General features: G+C 55.2%; 1 protein-coding gene and 1 long non-coding RNA gene across 4 annotated transcripts; both read left to right on the forward strand.

The window, feature by feature from the left end:
- The first annotated feature begins 1,033 nt into the window (after positions 1–1,033).
- On the forward strand, positions 1,034–15,089 carry HNRNPL (heterogeneous nuclear ribonucleoprotein L). Of its 3 annotated transcripts, XM_039247488.1 has the most exons (13): positions 3,155–3,433; positions 5,382–5,500; positions 6,109–6,346; positions 6,471–6,556; positions 7,307–7,403; positions 7,488–7,560; positions 10,972–11,043; positions 11,155–11,435; positions 12,708–12,829; positions 13,073–13,274; positions 13,971–14,028; positions 14,136–14,231; positions 14,699–15,089. In XM_039247488.1, the coding sequence occupies exons 1-13, from the start codon at positions 3,170–3,172 to the stop codon at positions 14,755–14,757; spliced, it is 1,767 nt and encodes a 588-aa protein (XP_039103419.1). In that variant the 5' UTR covers positions 3,155–3,169; the 3' UTR covers positions 14,758–15,089. The 3 variants fall into 3 exon arrangements, with proteins under 3 accessions (XP_039103428.1, XP_039103419.1, XP_039103413.1); XM_039247497.1 differs by lacking the exon at positions 3,155–3,433 and adding an exon at positions 1,034–1,091 and having other exon boundaries at positions 10,972–11,435; XM_039247482.1 differs by having other exon boundaries at positions 10,972–11,435.
- LOC120242051 lies at positions 7,567–9,342 on the forward strand. The gene is made up of 2 exons (XR_005531007.1): positions 7,567–9,183; positions 9,286–9,342. It is a non-coding gene; the product is annotated as an uncharacterized LOC120242051 (long non-coding RNA).
- Positions 15,090–18,985: the final 3,896 nt, after the last annotated feature.

Genomic DNA, 18,985 nt, shown 5'->3' on the forward strand with positions numbered 1-18,985 from the left:
TCCCCAAAATAAAAAACATTAAAAAAAAAAGGGGGAGATAAATGGGGAGCCATGGTTTTAACAGCCTATGGCGGCTAATGCTGGAAGTGACGTTTGAGCCACAGGCTGTCTGATGAGGAGCAAAGATCTGGGAGAATATTCTAGGCAGAGGCAGGAGCCGGTGCAAAGTCAGGAATGAGCTCTGAGCATTTGATGAACAGAAAGAGTCAAGAACAGGTGGGAAAAGCACGGATGGGCCTAAGAGGGTCAGATTACTTCTTGTGGGTGTTAAGGGAGTGACTATATTTCCTTGTGTATTTCAACTAGTGTTTCCTGTCCCTGAGCCTCAATTTACCTCATCTGTGTAATGGGGGTAGGCCTGCGGCCCCTCTGCTTCCAGACATTCTCACCATTCCTCAAGACCACCCTAGTAGGCAGGAGCTATTACCACTGGATCAGAAAAGAGAGGCCCCAAAAGGCTAAATTACTTTCCCAAGGCCACAAGAGTTGTAAGGGCAGCCTCCATCTTTGAGGTCAGCAGTCTGGCCCCGGCGCCTGTGCCCTTAAACGCCACTGCATATTGCAGCCCCCAGAACCACAACAGGTACTGCAGTGCGGTGGTTACTCGTCTTTAGCGGCAGGCAAAGCCCGCTAGGACCATCTACAAGCGGGAGGGTTTCTGGATTAGTCGCTGGCGTCCTCTGAGCTCATTTCCTCAACTGTACAGTGGGCGCCCCAACATTAACCTCAACTAACACAACACTTGGCTGACCAGGAGGAATGAGGCGTCACTGCCAAACAACTGCGTGACTTTCCGAGATGGAAGGTGGAGGGGGCGATAAGGGGTTTGGGTGTTTGGGGAAGACGGGACGCGAAGCCGTAACCTGTGAGGGCTCATAACAGAAGTCTTTCCATTCCTTTCTGGCGTCGTTCCCACCATTCAACCGCGGAGCAACTCTCGATCTCTCCCCCCGCCCCCACCCCGTATTTTTTTTTTTCAGGCTGAAAAGAGGTCGTGGTCCCTTTAAGGCCCGCCCCTCCCTCCCCCAAAACTTCCCAGTGTCTGCTCTCTTTCCGATCCCGGACGGCCGGCCAGGCTCGCCGCCGAGCTGGTAGGGGCTGGGGGCGAGGGGTCGGGGAGGGGTGCAGGGGGATGGGTGGGAGGCGCCGCCCGCCGCCGGAGCGCAAGGGGTGGGGGAGGGGCGGAGGCCGGGAGCGAGGCGGTGCAGATAACGCGGCCGCCCGGTCGTCCGCCGTGGGTGCGGGCCCGCCGGCGAGCGATCCCGGAACGTGTGGCGCCGAGGACTGTTCCGCCGCGTCCCGACAGCGCGCGACGGCGCGAGGGGCGTACGGGCCGGGCGCGGGGGCGGGGAGGGGAGGGGCCCCTCTCCCCCCTCCCCCCACCGCATTCCTCTGACGTCGGGACCTCGCGACCCCGCCCTTCGGTGGGACGCGCCCCGCCTCGCTCCCTTCGCGCGGATCACGTGTCGGAGGAGCTGCGCCGCCCCCCGGTGTGCTCGGCTGGCCGTTTCGGAGCTTCCCGGTGTGACCGGGAACTGATTTAGATCCCCATCAGCCCACTCCCAACTTTATCTTCCCAACCCCGCGGACCCACCAGTCCTGTCTCACTCTCTTAGTGCCACTGACCCTATTTCAAACTTAGTTTCCACGAGGGCTCCTATTTCGGGAACCCTCTTTCACCCACTGGGAATGTTCCGAAGCATCTTTGGGGCAGTCGCCCGTACTTCCACGACTCAGTCCTGTGTAAGCGCAGCGTCTCCCACCTGCAGCAGTCAGCCCCGTAACATTAGAGCCTTAGGCGCGATCCCGGCTCAGCCTCCGGCCCTGCCCCTAAGTTCCGGCTCGGGGTCTCCCTACCCCGTCTCCAAGGAAGGAAGAGACGCGTAGAACCTCAGGACGCCCCAAGGACCTGGCTCTCCCTTGCCCCCGCACGACTTCCACGCAGGAAGAGTCCCCAGATTGTTGCAAGCCAGGGAGGTCAGGACTGTCGCGTGGAAACCACTGGCCTGAGTGGTCAGGGGTTGTCACAGGGCAGGCCCGGAGGCAGGGCTGGTGTGGACTAGGAACGCCTTTCAGAGCGGAGACTGCCGCACGGACAAGAGGAGTGATCCCTTCGGCAGGACTAGTGGGCAAAGTGTTCTAGAGGGAAGGACGTGCACGGGCAGAGGTCGAAAGGTGCGCAAACGGAAAGGCACTATTGTGGCCGAATATAGAGGTGGAGCGGTGAAATGAACCCGCGAACTTGACAGGGTCCTAAGACAGCAGTAGCAAATGGTTTTCTCCTGCAAAGGTTAAGTTTGGGTTATGGCAATTCCTCCGGGACTGTGAAGGTTCGAGGTGGAGAGTAGTAAGGTAGTGGCGGGGACAGAGCTGTACTGGCAGCTGCCCCTCTGTCTCAATCTAGGCTTCGGGCGCTACCCACCCGCGGCATGTTAATCAATGCTTGGGGTGGTCAGAGGCCTTCGCCGGTTGAGAGGGTCGCCCCGCCTCCAGAGACGTCAGAAAGCCTGTTCGCGCTTGCGCTCTCGCTTCGGATCCTTTCCTTGACTGCACCAAAGAGCGCCTACCGGCCTGGGGAGGGCTTCCCTTTTTCACCCAATCAAAGCCCACCGGTGGTCCTACTGTCTAGTGAGGGGACCCTTTCATTGACTAATCGAGTAGAGACGAAGAAGATGGGCACCTGCAGTAACCACTGGAGAGTGGCAAAAGGGAGGGGTTTCCTTTTCTCCTTGCCAAGTGGCGCGGGAAGGTAGTCGCTGGGACTGGAAGACTAAGACGTTTCGGTTTGAGGGATTAGTGAAGAAGCCAATGAAAGTGGAAAGAAGGCGGGGCTGTTCAGGCGAGTGGGGAGCGCCGTTCCTATCAGGTGCTCCAAAGGAGGGCAGGCCGTGCCAGAAATCCGACCTATCAAATTGGAGTTTATTTTAAGGCGGCGGGGTTGGCGAAATGACTGGCAGAAAGCGCTAGCCTATAAGGAGTGTCCCAGACAAACGAGGGCGGGCCCTCCTGCAGAACGGCGTGGGCTGCATCCAATAGGCGTGCAAGGCGTGCAGAGGCTTCCCCTCCCCCCTTGGCGGGACCAGTGGCTCCCCCTATCGGGTGGGGGCGGCGGGTGACAGGCGTGTCCCTCCCCCAATGAGAGGCGGGGGGAGGCGGGTTCTGCGCCGCCATGTCGCGGAGGCTGCTGCCCCGGGCGGAGAAGCGGCGTCGGCGGCTGGAGCAGAGGCAGCAGCCGGACGAGCAGCGGAGGCGGTCGGGAGCGATGGTGAAGATGGCGGCGGCGGGCGGCGGAGGCGGCGGTGGCCGCTACTACGGCGGCGGCAGTGAGGGCGGCCGAGCCCCTAAGCGGCTCAAGACGGACAACGCTGGCGACCAGCACGGAGGCGGTGGCGGCGGCGGTGGAGGAGCCGGGGCGGCGGGCGGCGGCGGCGGGGTGAGGCCAGGGTCTTAGGCGCCAGGGACGGCCGAGAAGGGAGGGAAAAATTTCCACCTTGAGGGTATTCATTTGGTGGGGGGGCCTCTGCGCACGCGCCCAGGCCCTCGCGCTGTGACGGGGTGGGGGAGGGGCAGGCGTTGGGCAAACGGCGGGGTTTGCGCGAGGACAGGCGCTTGCGCGTGCGCGCTACTCCAAGCCGGGGTGGGGGGGCGGTGTAGGAGGCGGAGGAAGTAGCTCGCCCTGCGGGCGGCGCAGTGCGCAGGCGCCGCGGGCTGGGGTGTGGGGGCCAGGCACGCGGCCCGGCCGTTTTTTTTTTTTTTCCTCCCCCTTTATCGTTTAATTCAAGGCCCTCATGCGCAAGCGCACTTCTTCTGCTTGGGCCTCGTGGGCGGGGTGGCACCGCGTGAGCGGGAATGGGTGGGCGGTGGCCTTTTCCGCGCTTGAGTGGGGAATTCTGCCCGATCACTGTTGAATCCATATAGTGTCATAGTTGGTCTCAGTAGAGCAGTTGATTTTATTTGAGGCTCTTCCCCCAGAACAGAATGTGTCCCCATTTTTGTGGGCGGTGAACACCGGAAGAAAAGCTCGTGAAAGGTCTTTTTAGCCGTCTGGGAATTAAATAAACTTTGGAACCGCCACAAGTTAGCTTACAATTTCCGGGAGTTAACTGGATGCAGTTAGGGTTGGATTTGGTGAACCAAAGTGGTCCCTGAGGGTGAGAGTTAAGTTTTCGGTCTCGTAGTCGGAAAGGACCACCATTTGTTCCTCCTGGCTTGGAGCCCAGTTCCTCCCTGCAAGTTCCTGAAGCCCTCTCCCGTTCGGCCATTTGCAGGGTTTTCCAGGCTCTCATGGTGATCTGTAGCTGTGATTTCCTAGTGGTTTAATCTGTGCCTGGCCTCTTTTCACGCATTTAAAAAAATTCCTTAATTAAATCTTCAAGACCTCGGTATGAGATAACAGGGCGGTATTACATTTCTGGACTTGTAAAGATGAGGTGAATTTGTGTAGATCCTGTAGCTGGGCGGGGGGGGGGGGCTAGGATTCGAATTTCCAGGCTGTGGAACTGCACACTGCTGAGCTGCTAGCCATCATCAGGCGGGTGTGCCTCCTGTGGTCTGTGTGGTTCATTCCTGAAATAGGATCCAATTCTGCCCCTGTTCCAGGGGCTTCTGCTTGGCAGTGCCCAGACAGGAGTTTGGGCCCAGAGCCCAGGAGACACGGGGAAAGTTACTTTTCTTATGATTCCCAGCGGCTTCTCTCTGTGTGTGGGTGGAAAGATAGTTCTTGGAAGGGAATGATCTTGGTTTATAGCCATGTGGGTTGGAGTTTCTTTTTCTTTCAGAGGGACCTTTTTTGTCTTGTTTTTCTTGAGGTTGGCCTAGGCAGTGTTTTCCAACACAAATTTTGGTGGGTTATTAAAGACTTGAGGCAGTTGAGATTGCCCTGGCGTTCACAGCTCCTGGGTTACGGGCTGTTGTGCTGTGACTGAACCTGGGGGTGAGTGTGGGGAGCAGTGATGCGTGGCTAAGCAATGCGTTTCACTGGGGAAAGGGCAGAGAGACCATCAGGCGCAGAGGGGGTGTTCTGATTCGGGTTGTGGCAGAGGACCCTTGGAGCGCTTCTTGCAACTACTGTCCCTCTCCACCCCAGTCCTTCCCCTGTTTTCTTGGCCGCTGGGAAGAGAAGTTCTAGGAGGAAGGTAAGGTAGGGGACATGCTTCATTTTCCATTTGCAGTAGGAGCCATAGGGAAGTGGCCACCCCCTGGGGCCTGTACTTAGCCGGCACCAAACCCTTTTGGGCCGATCTGTGCAGTGCCATCCTTTGTTGTCTGCCGTGCGATGACACTTAAGCGCTTCATCGATTGCGGCCCCAGCAGCACCCACGGCAGCGGGCCACTATCTCGTACAGCAGGAAACAAAGTTACGTTCTTGCTTCCTTTCTCAGGAGAACTACGATGACCCCCACAAAACCCCTGCCTCCCCAGTTGTCCACATCAGGGGCCTGATCGACGGAGTGGTGGAAGCTGACCTTGTGGAGGCCTTGCAGGAATTTGGACCCATCAGGTACTGTGCTCAGAGGCCAGGGGTGGACATAGAGGAGTCAACTTCTTAGCTTCCTGTGCGTTCTTAGTTTTCGGTTGGAAGGGGTGTGGCCAGTTTGGCCCAGGGTCCTTTGGCTATGTCCTGGTCCCCCCTCTGCTTTTGGGTTTGGCTGTCCTAGTTGGGGCCAGATTTTTAGTAAGTTTCATGTCCCCCCCACTCCCCCTTATAGTTTCTAGAGTTTCTAGTCCGCATTCTCTCATTCAGCGAATAGTTATTAAGTGTATTTGTTACACCTTAGGTGCTGGAAATAGAGTAGCAAATGAGATTGTCTTTGGCCTCTCCCAGACAGCCACCTACCCAGAGTGGTCAGCACTGTGATAGGAAAGTCCAGGAGTCCGTAGAAGGCAGCTGCCTCAGTCCAGGGAGGAGGCTTCAGGAAGGCAGGCTTCTCAGAGGAGGTGATGCGGGCTCTTTCATCTGTTGTGCCACTTCGGGTGTTGGGTGTTCAGGTCAGGAAAACGTGATGGAGGTACAGAGGAGTCGTGAGAGAGGAGTCAGTTCACAGAAAGTGGAACATCTTCCTCTTGTCTGCCTTCTGGAAGGACTGAAGCCTGTGTTCTCTCTGCCAGTTATGTGGTAGTAATGCCGAAAAAGAGACAAGCGTTGGTGGAGTTTGAAGATGTTCTAGGGGCTTGCAACGCCGTGAACTACGCAGCCGACAACCAAATCTACATCGCTGGCCACCCGGCTTTCGTCAATTACTCTACTAGCCAGAAGATCTCCCGCCCCGGGGACTCGGATGACTCCCGGAGCGTCAACAGCGTGCTTCTCTTTACCATCCTGAACCCGATCTATTCGATCACCACGGTGCGTGTCAGCGAGCCTTGTTTTAGATGCTTCTGTCAGATCGTCCTTTTTTCCTTCCTGTCCCCTTGTCTGAGGCAGATTGACCTACCGGTGCCCTTTCATCTTGCCCATGTACTTCTTACAGGATGTTCTTTACACTATCTGCAATCCTTGTGGCCCCGTCCAGAGAATTGTTATTTTCCGGAAGAATGGCGTCCAGGCCATGGTGGAATATCCTTTGCTGGGAGAGGGAGGTTTTTTGAGGTGGATGTTCTGTCTTTTCAACCAGCATGGAACTTCTTGAGTGCCTGCTGTTTGCCACATTCCTTCAGAGCGTGCCCAGTCTGATGGGAGGGGTCGTTCATAAGCAGTCTGTGACGTACGCGAAAGCTCACGGTCAAGTGCTGTGGGGGAGAAGTGGGGTGCAGGGAGTGACCAGGACACCTGACAGGGTGTATCTAATTCTGTGAGGAGGTAGGAGCTGGTGTTCCAAGACAGGAACTGGTTCGTGCAGAGGTGCTCAGGTGGGCAGGAGCTTGGTGCAGGCGGAAGCAGAAGGTTCCTGCAGGCCTTGGAAGAGGTCAGCAGGGCATCTACGCAGTGGGAAGCCACTGATGGAGTCCCGAGGCGGGAGCATCATCTGGTTGATGTGTTAAGATCGGCTTTGATCACAGCACGTGGCATAAGAGGGAGAGGACTGGGCTAAAAAAGAAAGTGGCTTAGCCTGGGGTGGTGGCAGTGGGGGCTGCCAGCCACTCTGGGCTGGGAGTGCAGACGACAGGGGAACTCAGGACAGTGGCCACTCGCCCAGGCAGCCCTCCAGCCCGTCTTCGTGCAGGCGGCTAGTGACAGGGCAGGGAGCACACGTGTAGAGCGCATGTGCAATGTGGTCTTTCAGTGCTCCTTGTCCTCCCTTCCTGGGCCAGCTTGCAGCCCTTCCCAGAGAGCACCCATCCCAGGGCTTTCCTTAACTTTACTCACATTTGATTCTGTGCAGAGTGCCCAGCGGGCCAAAGCCTCACTCAATGGGGCTGACATTTACTCGGGCTGCTGCACTCTGAAGATCGAATATGCAAAGGTAGGTTCTGGAAATGACTGCCCCTTGTCGGCTTCCAGGGGAGCCGGGGCCTGGCTAATTTCAAGCTGTGTCTTGTCCCTGCAGCCTACACGCTTGAATGTATTCAAGAACGATCAGGACACTTGGGACTACACAAACCCCAATCTCAGTGGACAAGGTAATCCTGATGGCCACTTTGTTCTAAACACACCCGCCTTGCCTTCACTTGACTAGTGCACTTCATAGACCCGGGCTCAGGGTTATGTAATGCCATTGGGCTCCCTGTGGACATGGGAGGGCCTGGGGGGGCGATCAGGTCTCGGAAAAGACACCCCAGTGGGAGACAGTGAATGAAGGGGCCTCTGTAGGTTCTAGCCGCTGCTGGGGGCCCTTCGATGTGGCTGAGGGTGCAGAGCCAAGGCAGAGGCTTGGACGGGGTGGGGAGCAGGTCCTCAGCTGAGCACAGGGCAAGGCGGCGGCTTGTAAACTGGCGGCAGCTCCCAGATGGATTCTGCTGCTTCCCTTCTGGGACCTGCTCAGGGTCATCAGCTCTCCATTCTCACTGGGCCAGGACGGCTTCTCTTGCTCTCCGCTATGGAGAGGGCCTGCTGGGGGAGGCGGGGGGAGCAGGCCCGGGAGGCCATGAGGGTTCCTGGGCCCTTGGAGCAGAGCCTTTGAGCAAGCTGACCTTGTGGAGGTGAGACACCCTGGATTGGAGCAGGGCGGACATGCCTCCCCTCACTTGTAGAGGGGACTCAACATCTCTGCGGGGGGCCCAAATGGACAACCCCCTTTCTAGAATCTGTCAAGAATGGTCTGCCTTGGATAGGAGGGAGAGGTGGAGGAGTGCCTTTGAAAACCAGCCGCACCCCCTCAGCGGGACCGTCCGTCTCTGTGTGTCCTGGTCTGCTACGTCGGACTAGGCTGCGGGCTGAGGGAGGAGGCTGGTCGCTGACCTCCAACAGGCTCTGGGAGGCCGAAGGCCCCCATTCCCAGGCAGGCCCGTCTTGCTCGCCCTCGCGGCTGGGAAGCAATGGGCAGGGTGGGCTAGACTCTCCCCAGGACCCTCACAATGGGCGCTGTGGGCATGGCTGCCCCTCCAGAGATCAGAGGCAAATTGGTGACCGAGTGAATGTACCAGAGCGGGCAATGGCATTACATGACCGCTAACAGAAACATGGCAACCAACCATTTCTTCTCCAAGGAACACAAATAGAAGATGTGCAGACCGGCAGGGGCTAGTGGCAGGGGCCGGCTGTGCATTGGTTTCGATGCCTCTCCGCTTTGGCCGCCCTGAGGCTGGGGGCCAAACACGAGAGCCGATGAGGGGACCTGGAGTGAGGCGGTGCTTCGCCACCCCTCGGGAACCGTACTTCAGCGGCTCCGCCTCTGCACATTGCCCACCAACACACAGGGTAGGAACCACTAGCTCTTCCTGGAGAGAACAGAACACGCAGCCTCCACCACGTCCCCAGAAACAGCCGCAGACTTGAGCTCACTACATCAAGAACACCACACCGTGCTCCACGGAACAGCTCCAAGCACAGAGACAGAGGCAGACAGAGACAAAGAGAGAAAGAGACGCAACATGGCAGCAGACACTGCTTTTTATTAAACATTAAAAAAAAAAAAGGCAAAATCCAAGCAAACTTGAACCCGAGAATGTACACAGAAGTAGGAAACACAGAGAACAGAGCTCTCCCAGCCAGCCAGCGGCGCTCTTTTCGGAGAACGTTTCATAGACTGAAGTAGATTCCATGGGCCTCCAAGACAATAGGATCCTCTCTCCATTCCTCGCCATGTGGGTTGTTTTTTGTTTTTTGTTTTTTTTTTTTAAGTCCTTTGGTTTGGGGAGGGCCTTTTTTTTTTCTTTTCTGTTTTGATATTTTTATTTTTTCCGCAGTCATCGGCTGCCAACATAATCTGCACCAACTGGAGATCAGAAACCAAAAAAAAAAAACTTAACCACAACAACAGCAACAAAAAAAAAAAATCAAAAAAAAAAAAAAAAAACCAGACCTAAAACCAGACAGCCAAACAGCTCAGAGGTACACAGTTACCTGCTGGCGGGTAACCGGGCGCGCTCCCGAGGCCACAGCGCGGGCGTAGTGGGGCCCCCGGCACACTTCACAACCAGGAGACACGCACACGGAGCGCCACACAGCCAGAAGCACCGCACCACCGCACTGCAGCACACAATGTGAGGAGGTGACAACACGGAGGGACACTACCCACTTCATACACCTTTATTTTCCACTTTTCTGGTATCTTCTGAGGAGAGAACATCTGTGAGCCATTTTTGATTAAAAGCATTGACTTTAAAAAAAAAAACAATTCTTAAAGAAAAGATTTGTAGCGGATGTGTGCCGTAACTTGTATTTATGACTGTAAAACCATGTGATGCAGGGTCGCAGTGTATGTTTGATGGGACGCCATCTTTCAGAACTGTGCTAACTCACTGTTGAAGCGTCCAATGGTAAGAGAAAATACAGATTTGTTTTTTGTGACAAATGGACATTGTACTCTGTACTTCTGCTGTAAGTAGCCCTTTTCCATCTTTGTAATGACTGATTGTTGAAAACGAAACCCAGGCTGGGTGGCAGGAAAGGGCAGTGGTCTCGATGCGTGGGTGTTGGAGTCTGCCAGACCTGGGTTCAAATCCTGGCTCAGCTGCTAACTTGCCTTGTGACCTTGGGCCAGCTTGTGTCTCTTAACTGCTCAGTTAAAAGTTAAGTGCTCGGGTTCCTTATCTGTAAAATGGGGCTGCACCAGCACCTACCTCATAGGGTTGTTGTGAGGAATTTCAGAAGCGGCGATGTCTGTAAAGCGCTCAGCACAGTGTCCGGCACTCGAGCGCTCAAGTCACGTGGCGACTCTGAAGTGCAGAGGGCTCTGGGGTGGATCTGCGCCATTGTCCGGGTCTGAGAATGTCGATGCCTTGTATGCGACTGCTCAACTGAACTGGTTCTCCTATTGCCCTGCTTGTCCTTGCCTACGGCCCCTCTCCCGGGGTCCGATGTGATGGGGGTGGAGTGGAGGGGGGAGAGGGTTGTGGGCAGACCAGGGTCGAGGAAGGTGGGCCTAGAGAGCTGGGTGGGCCTAGCGCTTCTAGAACCTTGGGACTTTGGGGGCCGGATTTTATCTTCCTTCTGACCTGCCCTTCCTCGGTTGTCTTCCTGCTCTTTGCTCCCCTCCCTTCAGCGGGAGTTGCTGCAGAGATCTGTTGTCGGCCTCCGTGACTTAACAGCTTCCATAGCCTCTGCAGGGCTTCCCAGGGGACCCGAGAGCCGGGCCTCCCCTTCAGGCCAGGGCAGGGGAGAGCGAGCCCAGAAGCGGGCCGCCTCTTTCCCAGAGAGAGGAAACCAGCTGCGTGGTACGGGCTGGGGACGGGACGTGGGCCCCAGCCTGGAGCCTTGGGCTTCAGGCCCACCCGGGGTCAGGCCGCAGGAAGGGGGGCCCCAGCAGCTCAAGGAAGGGAGGCTTTGCCTAAGGCTTGCAGCACCTGGAGGTCTTCGAGGTTAGCCTCTAGTCAGGAGGGAAGACCCCCTTTGTGCCCAGTTCGGCTCTTAACTGTTTTCTCTGTCCGCAGGTGACCCTGGCAGCAACCCTAACAAACGCCAGAGACAGCCCCCTCTCCTGGGAGACCACCCCGCAGAATATGGTGAGGGCAGGGGGTTCCCCTCCGTGGACTCCCGTGGCTCATGCGCCCCTGCCCGCCGCCCGCCGCGCAAATTCTCACCCGCCCTCCCTCTCTTTCCTTCCCACCCCCCAGGAGGGCCCCACGGTGGGTACCACAGCCATTACCATGATGAGGGCTACGGGCCCCCCCCACCTCACTACGAAGGGAGAAGGATGGGCCCGCCCGTGGGGGGTCACCGCCGGGGCCCAAGTCGCTACGGCCCCCAGTATGGGCACCCCCCACCCCCTCCCCCACCACCCGAGTATGGCCCCCACGCCGACAGCCCTGTGCTCATGGTCTATGGCTTGGACCAGTCTAAGATGAACTGTGATCGGGTCTTCAATGTCTTCTGCTTGTATGGCAACGTGGAGAAGGTGAGTCGCGTGCAGCGCGTGGCTTCGCTGTAGACCTGCCAGGCCCAAGCTCTTACGGGGGGAGACGGAGCCTGGCTAGGGGCCAGCTGGTTCCGAGAGGGGAGCTCAGTTGAGCAGGGGACCAGCTGCAGACATTTTGTTTGGCCCTCTCCGTGGGGGGGTGTTAACTCCAGGACTTTTTAACACAGAAGCACTGCTACTCAATATTACACGAGCGTGATTTATAAAGCTTCACGTAGTTAGAGATCACCATGCGAGGATTCTCTCTAGAAAACTTAGGATGATCTGGCAGTACCGGGCCTTCCTGCCTTGCCTGTGTACCAGGCGGTTCACGTCTGACCAGCTGGCTTCGTGCCTCTGCCTGAGCCTGTAGCGCGGCCTAGCCCACACATCAAAGCAGCAGCGGCTGGTGCAGGCTGAGCATTCCTCCTGTGTGTCAGGCACTATTAAAAATGCTCGGCACGTAGTAACTTGCATTTCACTGGAATCATCAATTAGACGAAGAAGGGAATGAAGGCACGGAGGGTGAATAACTTGCCCAGGTTCACAGACCTTCACATGGGAGCAGGGCTCAGAGCCTGGGAACAGAACTGGGCTTTAGTGCCTGTTCTGTTTTACTGTCTTCAGTGCTGTCACACACACACAGAAACGGTTTCTTTTTTTTTTTTTTTTTTTGCCCCTCAAGGTTGTTTTGTTTTTGTTAACATTTATTTATTTTTGAGAGATGGAAAGAGCAAGAACGGGAGGGGCAGAGAGAGGGAGACACACAGAATCTGAGGCAGGCCCCAGTTTGACACGGGGCTCAAACTCACGAACTGTGAGATCATGAGCTGAACCAAAGTCAGACACTCAACCGAGCCATCCAGGTGTCCAATTTTAAGTATTTTTGAGACAGTGTGCGCTCATGCGTGAGCAGGGAATGGGGAGGGGCGGGGTGGGGGAACAGGATCAGAAGCTGGGTCTCTGCTGAGAGCCAGGAGCCTGACGTTTTATTTTCTCGCCATGTCCCCTGGCTTTTGTCATACTTCGTTAAGTGATAGGCCCAGGGACCATCTCCTGACTGACGTTAGAAACGCACTGTTGAGCTGAGCACTTCCTGTGGGTCAGACCCGCTGCTCAGTTCTCCCGAAACCTTATTCCTAAGTGAGGAGATGGAAGCCTCGTTCCGGAGCCGGGAGTTATGGCGTTTAAGTGACTCAGAACGGGTGGGACCCGGGGGGGGGGTTCCCTGGAGGTTGGCTGATGGCGCTGATCATGGTTGCCGTCCTCCAGGTGAAATTTATGAAAAGCAAGCCGGGGGCCGCCATGGTGGAAATGGCTGATGGCTATGCCGTGGACCGGGCCATCACTCACCTCAACAACAACTTCATGTTCGGGCAGAAGCTGAACGTCTGGTAGGTGCCTCGCCCATGCGGGCTCAGGAGTGTCGGAGAGGAGCTGCGAAGGAGGGAAGCGGGACGGGCCGCTTGGGAGAGAGCCGGCTGCGTGTCCAGGCAGGAGTGGGGTGTTGTGGGAATGCTCCCTGGGGCTCAGCTGAAGCAGTGAGGGGGGAAAGCGCGCCGGCCTCACCTCGGCTGTGGAGCGAGGCCCCCATGCGGGGCTCGGGGGCTGACCGAGGGCTCCCTTCGGCGCTGCAGCGTCTCCAAGCAGCCGGCCATCATGCCCGGGCAGTCATACGGGCTGGAAGACGGGTCGTGCAGTTACAAAGACTTCAGCGAGTCCAGGAACAATCGGTTCTCCACTCCGGAGCAGGCGGCCAAGAACCGCATCCAGCACCCGAGCAACGTGCTGCACTTCTTCAACGCCCCTCTGGAGGTGACCGAGGAGAACTTCTTTGAGGTGGGTGCTGTGCCACGGCCGTCCTAACGGGCTCTTTGTTTCAGACTTTGAGCAGGTCTCTGTGGAGGCCCCGCGCTCTGCCAGGCCCCAGCTTGGGTACCAGGGTCACGGCAGGGATCAGGATAGACGGGCCGAGGAGGACGCCAGACTCAGTGTGCAGTTTTGACAGGCAGGGGTGGGCGGCAGCTTCTCTGGAAGTTTCCTCCTCCGAGTGACACCGTGCAGTGGTCAGAGTCCAGCCTCAAACATCCACCCTGTCAGGCCCTTCGGGACCCAGATAACACTGGAGGGGAGCTCTCGTGTGAGGGCCGGGCCTGAGGAAACCGGGCCGGGAGGGGCGCGGGGCTGAGCGGCAGGGACGGACTTCAGACCCTGCCCTGGCCTCACGCGTGGCCATTCGGTTCAGCAAACATTTGCTTAGTGCCGCCCGAGTGGCCGTAGATGGGGATTTTAAAAAGCGGTTTCTCCGTTGTTTGGTAACGTAACAGTAACACTGTAATGATGATGGTTAACTCTGGTAAAAACGGAGTCTGAGGAGTGTGTCTTCGCCTTATTTGGGCCACGGGGCCACTTCAGAGCGTGTGTGTGATGAAAGCTTAGAAACGCTGCAGTCAGAGTGTAAGCGCTCCCCTTCCGGGCCGCTTGCGCCTTGCCGTGTGGCCCTCCTGTGTCCCAACGGGGTTTGCATCTCTGCAGATCTGCGACGAGCTGGGGGTGAAGCGACCGTCTTCTGTGAAAGTGTTCTCAGGCAAAAGTGAGTACCGGTCCGCCCTCGCCCCCGGGCCTGGGCTGCGGGTGGGCGGCCGGCCCCGCCTCCGCCTCCGCCTCCTGCCCAGCCTAAAACCTCTGCCCCGTGAGCAGGTGAGCGCAGCTCCTCCGGGCTGCTGGAGTGGGAGTCTAAGAGCGACGCCCTGGAGACTCTGGGCTTCCTGAATCACTACCAGATGAAGAACCCCAGTGAGTACCTGCGTGTCCGGCAGCCGGCCCCTCCAGGCTGACGGTGGGCCGGCTTCAGGCCAGAGCCGCCCTTCCCGCCACCGACATAGGGCCCCAGAAATCTCTTCACCGTTCCTGACACGGGCAGGGGAACCTGGTTGCCAGGAGATTGGCCCGATGGTCCCCGTGGGAGGGCCAGCCTGGCTGTTGGCCGCCACCCGCCCTGCCAGCCTGGCGCTGAACCCCAACTATCCCCTCGGGAGTGGCACTCAGTGCGTCAGAAGCTGCCGGTAAACAGCCAGCAGTGTCTGTTGCTGGAGCTGGCTCCGTACCCAGGAAGGGGACTGCTCTGGCCCGCGGGTGAAAAGCGGCCGTGACCGGTCCCGCTGCAGTGGTGGAGACGGGGCGGGGCTGGGCCGTCCCGTCAGAGCCCTGGAGAGGGGTCCCCACAAGTGTCTCTGTTCTCTCTCTCTCTCTCTCTCTCGCAGATGGGCCGTACCCTTACACCCTGAAGTTGTGTTTCTCCACCGCTCAGCACGCCTCCTAATAGGTGCCTCAGAAGAGTCCCATCTGAGCAGGAAAACGTTTCTTTCCTTTATGCTGTTTGTTTGGTTTTTGTTTTGTTTTGGGTTTTTTGTTTTTGTTTTTGTTTTTTTGCAAAAGTTCCTGTATTCCTTTTTTTAAATGCTAGGTTAGTAGGCTTAAGCATAATGGAAGCGCTGGAAGTCTGGAGGGGGAGGGAAGGGGAACTGAGATCTCCCAAGATTAACCTTCACTTTTTAAAAAATTATTGTACATGTGATTTTTTTTTTCCTGTTCATACATTTGTGCTGCCTGTGTACTCTTGGCGCATTTCAATAAAATTGTTTGGAAAATACACAGCATGCTTCCTAGCATTCCAGGGTGTGTCTGCTTCCCTCCCGCCTGGCCCTCTGCTGGGGTCCGGAACCAGAAGGCCGCGGGGGTCTGGTCCGCCAAGGAATGGGGGAGCCCGGGGGAGCCAGGCAGCAGGCGGCCCTCTGCCAGGGCCCTGCCCACACAAGCCCACAAGCCGAATCTGGTTGGAGAGTCCCTTAAAATGTAAATGTTGCCCAGGGGCACCTACCTGAGTGGCTCAGTCGGTTAAGCGTCCGACTTCGTCTCAGGTCATGATCTCACAGTTTGTGGGTTCAAGCCCTGCGTCGGGCTCTGTGCTAACAGCTAGCTCAGAGCCTGGAGCCTGCTTCAGATTCTGTGTCTCCCTCTCTCTCTCACCCTCCCCTGATCACGCTGTCTCATAAATAAATAAAAACACTTAAGAAATTAAAAAAAAAGTAAATGTTGCCGAAAAACTTCCAAAACGTTGAGAAAAACAAACCAAAAGCCTTAATCCTGCCAAGTGGCAACTTGTTTTTATAAGGTTGGAAATGAAGACCTGAGAAAGATCAAAGGTGAAAGTCTCCCCAGTCCCTTCAATGAGTTTTGGTCTTTTTTCTTTCCCTCCTAAAATGTGGCGTCTGAACGGTTTGCTGCTTTCAGAGCAGGAGTTGGGGAGGGGCAGTGAGGGGGACGGGGACATGAAGTGGGCCTAGGGGACAGCACAGCCCAGCTCACAAACGTGACATCATGACCTGAGCCACCCAGGCGTCCCGAGTGTTGCTTGTAAGGAAATGCCCCGTGCAATGCAGCGCTGTGTGCCACACCGCACCCACAGCTGCCGCCTCTGCCCCTTGCGCGCCATCTAGGGACGTGTCCTGATTTACCTGCTTTTAAAGGTAAAATCTAATTTTTAGCTACTGTAAACAATGCCATGTGATGGGCGCTCTGCAATTGTGGATTGGAGCGTTGGGGGGGCGTGGCAGGCAGTAGGGTGGGAGGGACCTTGACTCACAGTGGAGGGAAGAAGTTGTCATCTTAGAAGAACACGTAAAAAGCACAGTCAGTTGTGCCTTGTTCACGCACATGCCCTTGAAAATGAACCCACTGGGGCACCGGGCGGCCTCCTTTGGAAGAGAGTGCAACTCTTGATCTTGGGTTCTAAGTTTGAGGCCCACATTTGGTGTCGAGATTACTTAAAATCTTGGAGGCACCTGGGGGGCTCAGTTGGTTGAACATCCGACTTCAGCTCAGGTCATGATCTCCCAGCTCAGGAGTTCAAGCCCTGCATCGGAGCCTGCTTCGGATTCTGTGTCTCCTCTCTCTGCCTCTCCCCAATTCTCTCTAAATAAAATTTGAAGTTACTAAAAAAAAAAATCCAAAGTCGGATGATTAACCGACTGAGCCACCCAGGCTCCCGAGGGATTTACTGTGAAGGTTTTTTTTGAACGCTTTTTTAAAATTTATTTTTGAGAGAGACAGCATGAGTAGAGGAGGGTCAGAGAGAGAGAGAGACACAATCCAAAGACAGTCTCCAAGCTCTGAGCTAGCTGTCAGCACAGAGCCCGACACGGGGCTCGAACCCATGAACTGTGAGATCATGACCTGAGCTGAAGTCAGACGCCCAACTGACTGAGCCACCCAGGAGCCCCTTGTTTTGTTTTGTTTTGTTTTGTTTTGTTTTGTTTTGTTTTGTTTTTAAAAGTTCTTTTCTTTATTTTTTTATTTCTAGGAGAGAGAGAGAGAGACAGCGTGAGCAGGGGAGGGTCAGAGAGAGAGGGAGTCACAGACTGAAACAGGCTCCAGGCTCTGAGCTGGCAGTCAGCACAGAGCCCGACGCGGGGCTCGAACCCACGAACCGCGAGATCATGACCTAAGCGAAAGTTGGACGCTTAACCGACTAAGCCACCCAGGCGCCCCCCCTTGTTTGTTTTTAAGAGGGCATAAGTGAGCAAGGGACAGAGGGAAAGAGACGCAGGGCTTGTGTTTACTTGAAGCAGAGCTCATGTTCACCTGATGTGGGGCTGGAGCTCACCCGATACAGGACTTGAACTCATGAACCATGAGATCATGATCTGAGCTGAAATCAGATGCTTAGCCAACTGAGCCACCAAGGCACCCTACTGTGAAGTTTTAAAACAGATTATTAATGGGGCACTTGGGTGGCTCAGTCGTTTGTCCAACTTTGGCTCAAGTCATGATCTCACAGTTTGTGAGTTCAAGCCCCACATTGGGCTCTGTGCTGACAGCTCAGAGCCTGGAGCCTGCTTCAGATTCTGTGTCTCCTCTCTCTGCTCCTCTCCTGCTCATGCTCTCGTCTCTCTCTCTCAAAAAAATAAACATTAAAAATTAAAAAAAGAAAAGAGAGATTGTTAACATCTGAAGTCCCATGGCATTTATGGGATGAACAACCTGCTTCACCAGGGTGTTTTAGACAACATCTGGAAAGGGGAAACTACAGTCACCTTGCAGCCATAAACTTATTTTAAAATTTCTTTTTGATGTTCATTTATTTTTGAGAGAGAGAGACAGTGTGTGAGCAGGAAAGAGGCAGAGAGAGAGGGAGACAGAATCTGAAGCAGGCTCCAGGCTCTGAGCTGTCAACACAGAGCCCGATGTGGGGCTCAAACTCACAAAGCTCGAGATCATGACCTGAGCCCATGTTGGATGCTTAACTGATTAAGCCATCCAGGAGCCCCATAAACTTCTAAATCCTCTAGGATTTGTTTTCAAGGCAATCAAAGGGGTAAAAAGTAAATTTTCCTGTCTTGTCTCCCAGCACGCAGTTTTTATCCCTTGCCAGCAATTTTTGAATCTGCTTTCAGAGATACTCTATGTATGTACTATAGCCTATGCACAAACAGACATGTATAACCATCTTTTTCATACCAATTGATCATGCTGAGTATCGTACATGTTTAAATTGTTTCTCTTGGGGGAGCATAGCTGCCTCAGCAGTTAGAGCGTGCAACTTGATTTCAGGATTGTGAGTTTGAACCCCATGTTGAGTATAGAATATTTATTTAAATTTTATTTTTAAATATTTTTATTTTTTATTTTTGAGAGACAGAGAGCACGAGTGGGGAAGGGGCAGAGAGAGAGGGAGACACAGAAAGAATCTGAAGCAGGCTCCAGGCTCTGAGCTGTCAGCACAGAGCCTGATGCGGGGCTCCAGCGGGGCTCGAACTCATGAACGTGAGATCATGACCTGAGCCGAAGTCAGACACTTAACCGGCTGAGCCACCCAGGCACCCCTTTATTTAATTTTTTAAATGTTTGTTTATTTTGAGACTGCCAGAGATAGTGCACAAGTGGGGGAGGGATAGAGAAAGGGAGAGACACAGAATCCAAAGCAGGCTCCAGGCTCTGAGCGGTCAGCACAGAGCCTAAGGTGGGGCTTGAACCCACAGACTGAGAGATCATGACCTGAGCCAATGCTGGACGCTCACCTGACTGAGCCACCCAGCCACCCCTAGTTGGTCTTATTTTTTAAAGAAATTATTTTAAGAATATGAACTTCAAAGCCACATTAATCCCTTCTTTACTCCTAAAGCCCAGATAACCTTGAACTAGGAACTTTCCCTTCCCCCAAGCTCCAGTTCCCTTTGTGTACAATGAAAAATAGTGTGTGTGAGAGCTCAAAGAGATACACAGACGGCCCCTTCTTGGCTAGTCTATTGTCTATATTTTCATTACCTTGTGTGGGTTATGCTCGGTACTAGATTACTTTTTTCTTTTCCGTTAACACGGTACAAGGGCATGATTACAAAGTTGCAGGGCCACGGTTATTCTGCCATTATGTCCTTGAACATTTCAGCTGTTTCCGATGTTTCCATCATTATACAACAGCGCCCTAATGAACTATCCGGCAGCAACAAGCCAGGTTCCTACTGGGGCAAAGGTCTCATTTCTAAACTGTA

This window comes from Hyaena hyaena, unplaced genomic scaffold (assembly GCF_003009895.1).
Source record: "Hyaena hyaena isolate Hyena2069 unplaced genomic scaffold, ASM300989v1 scaffold_9, whole genome shotgun sequence".
Classification (NCBI taxonomy): Eukaryota; Metazoa; Chordata; class Mammalia; order Carnivora; family Hyaenidae; genus Hyaena; species Hyaena hyaena.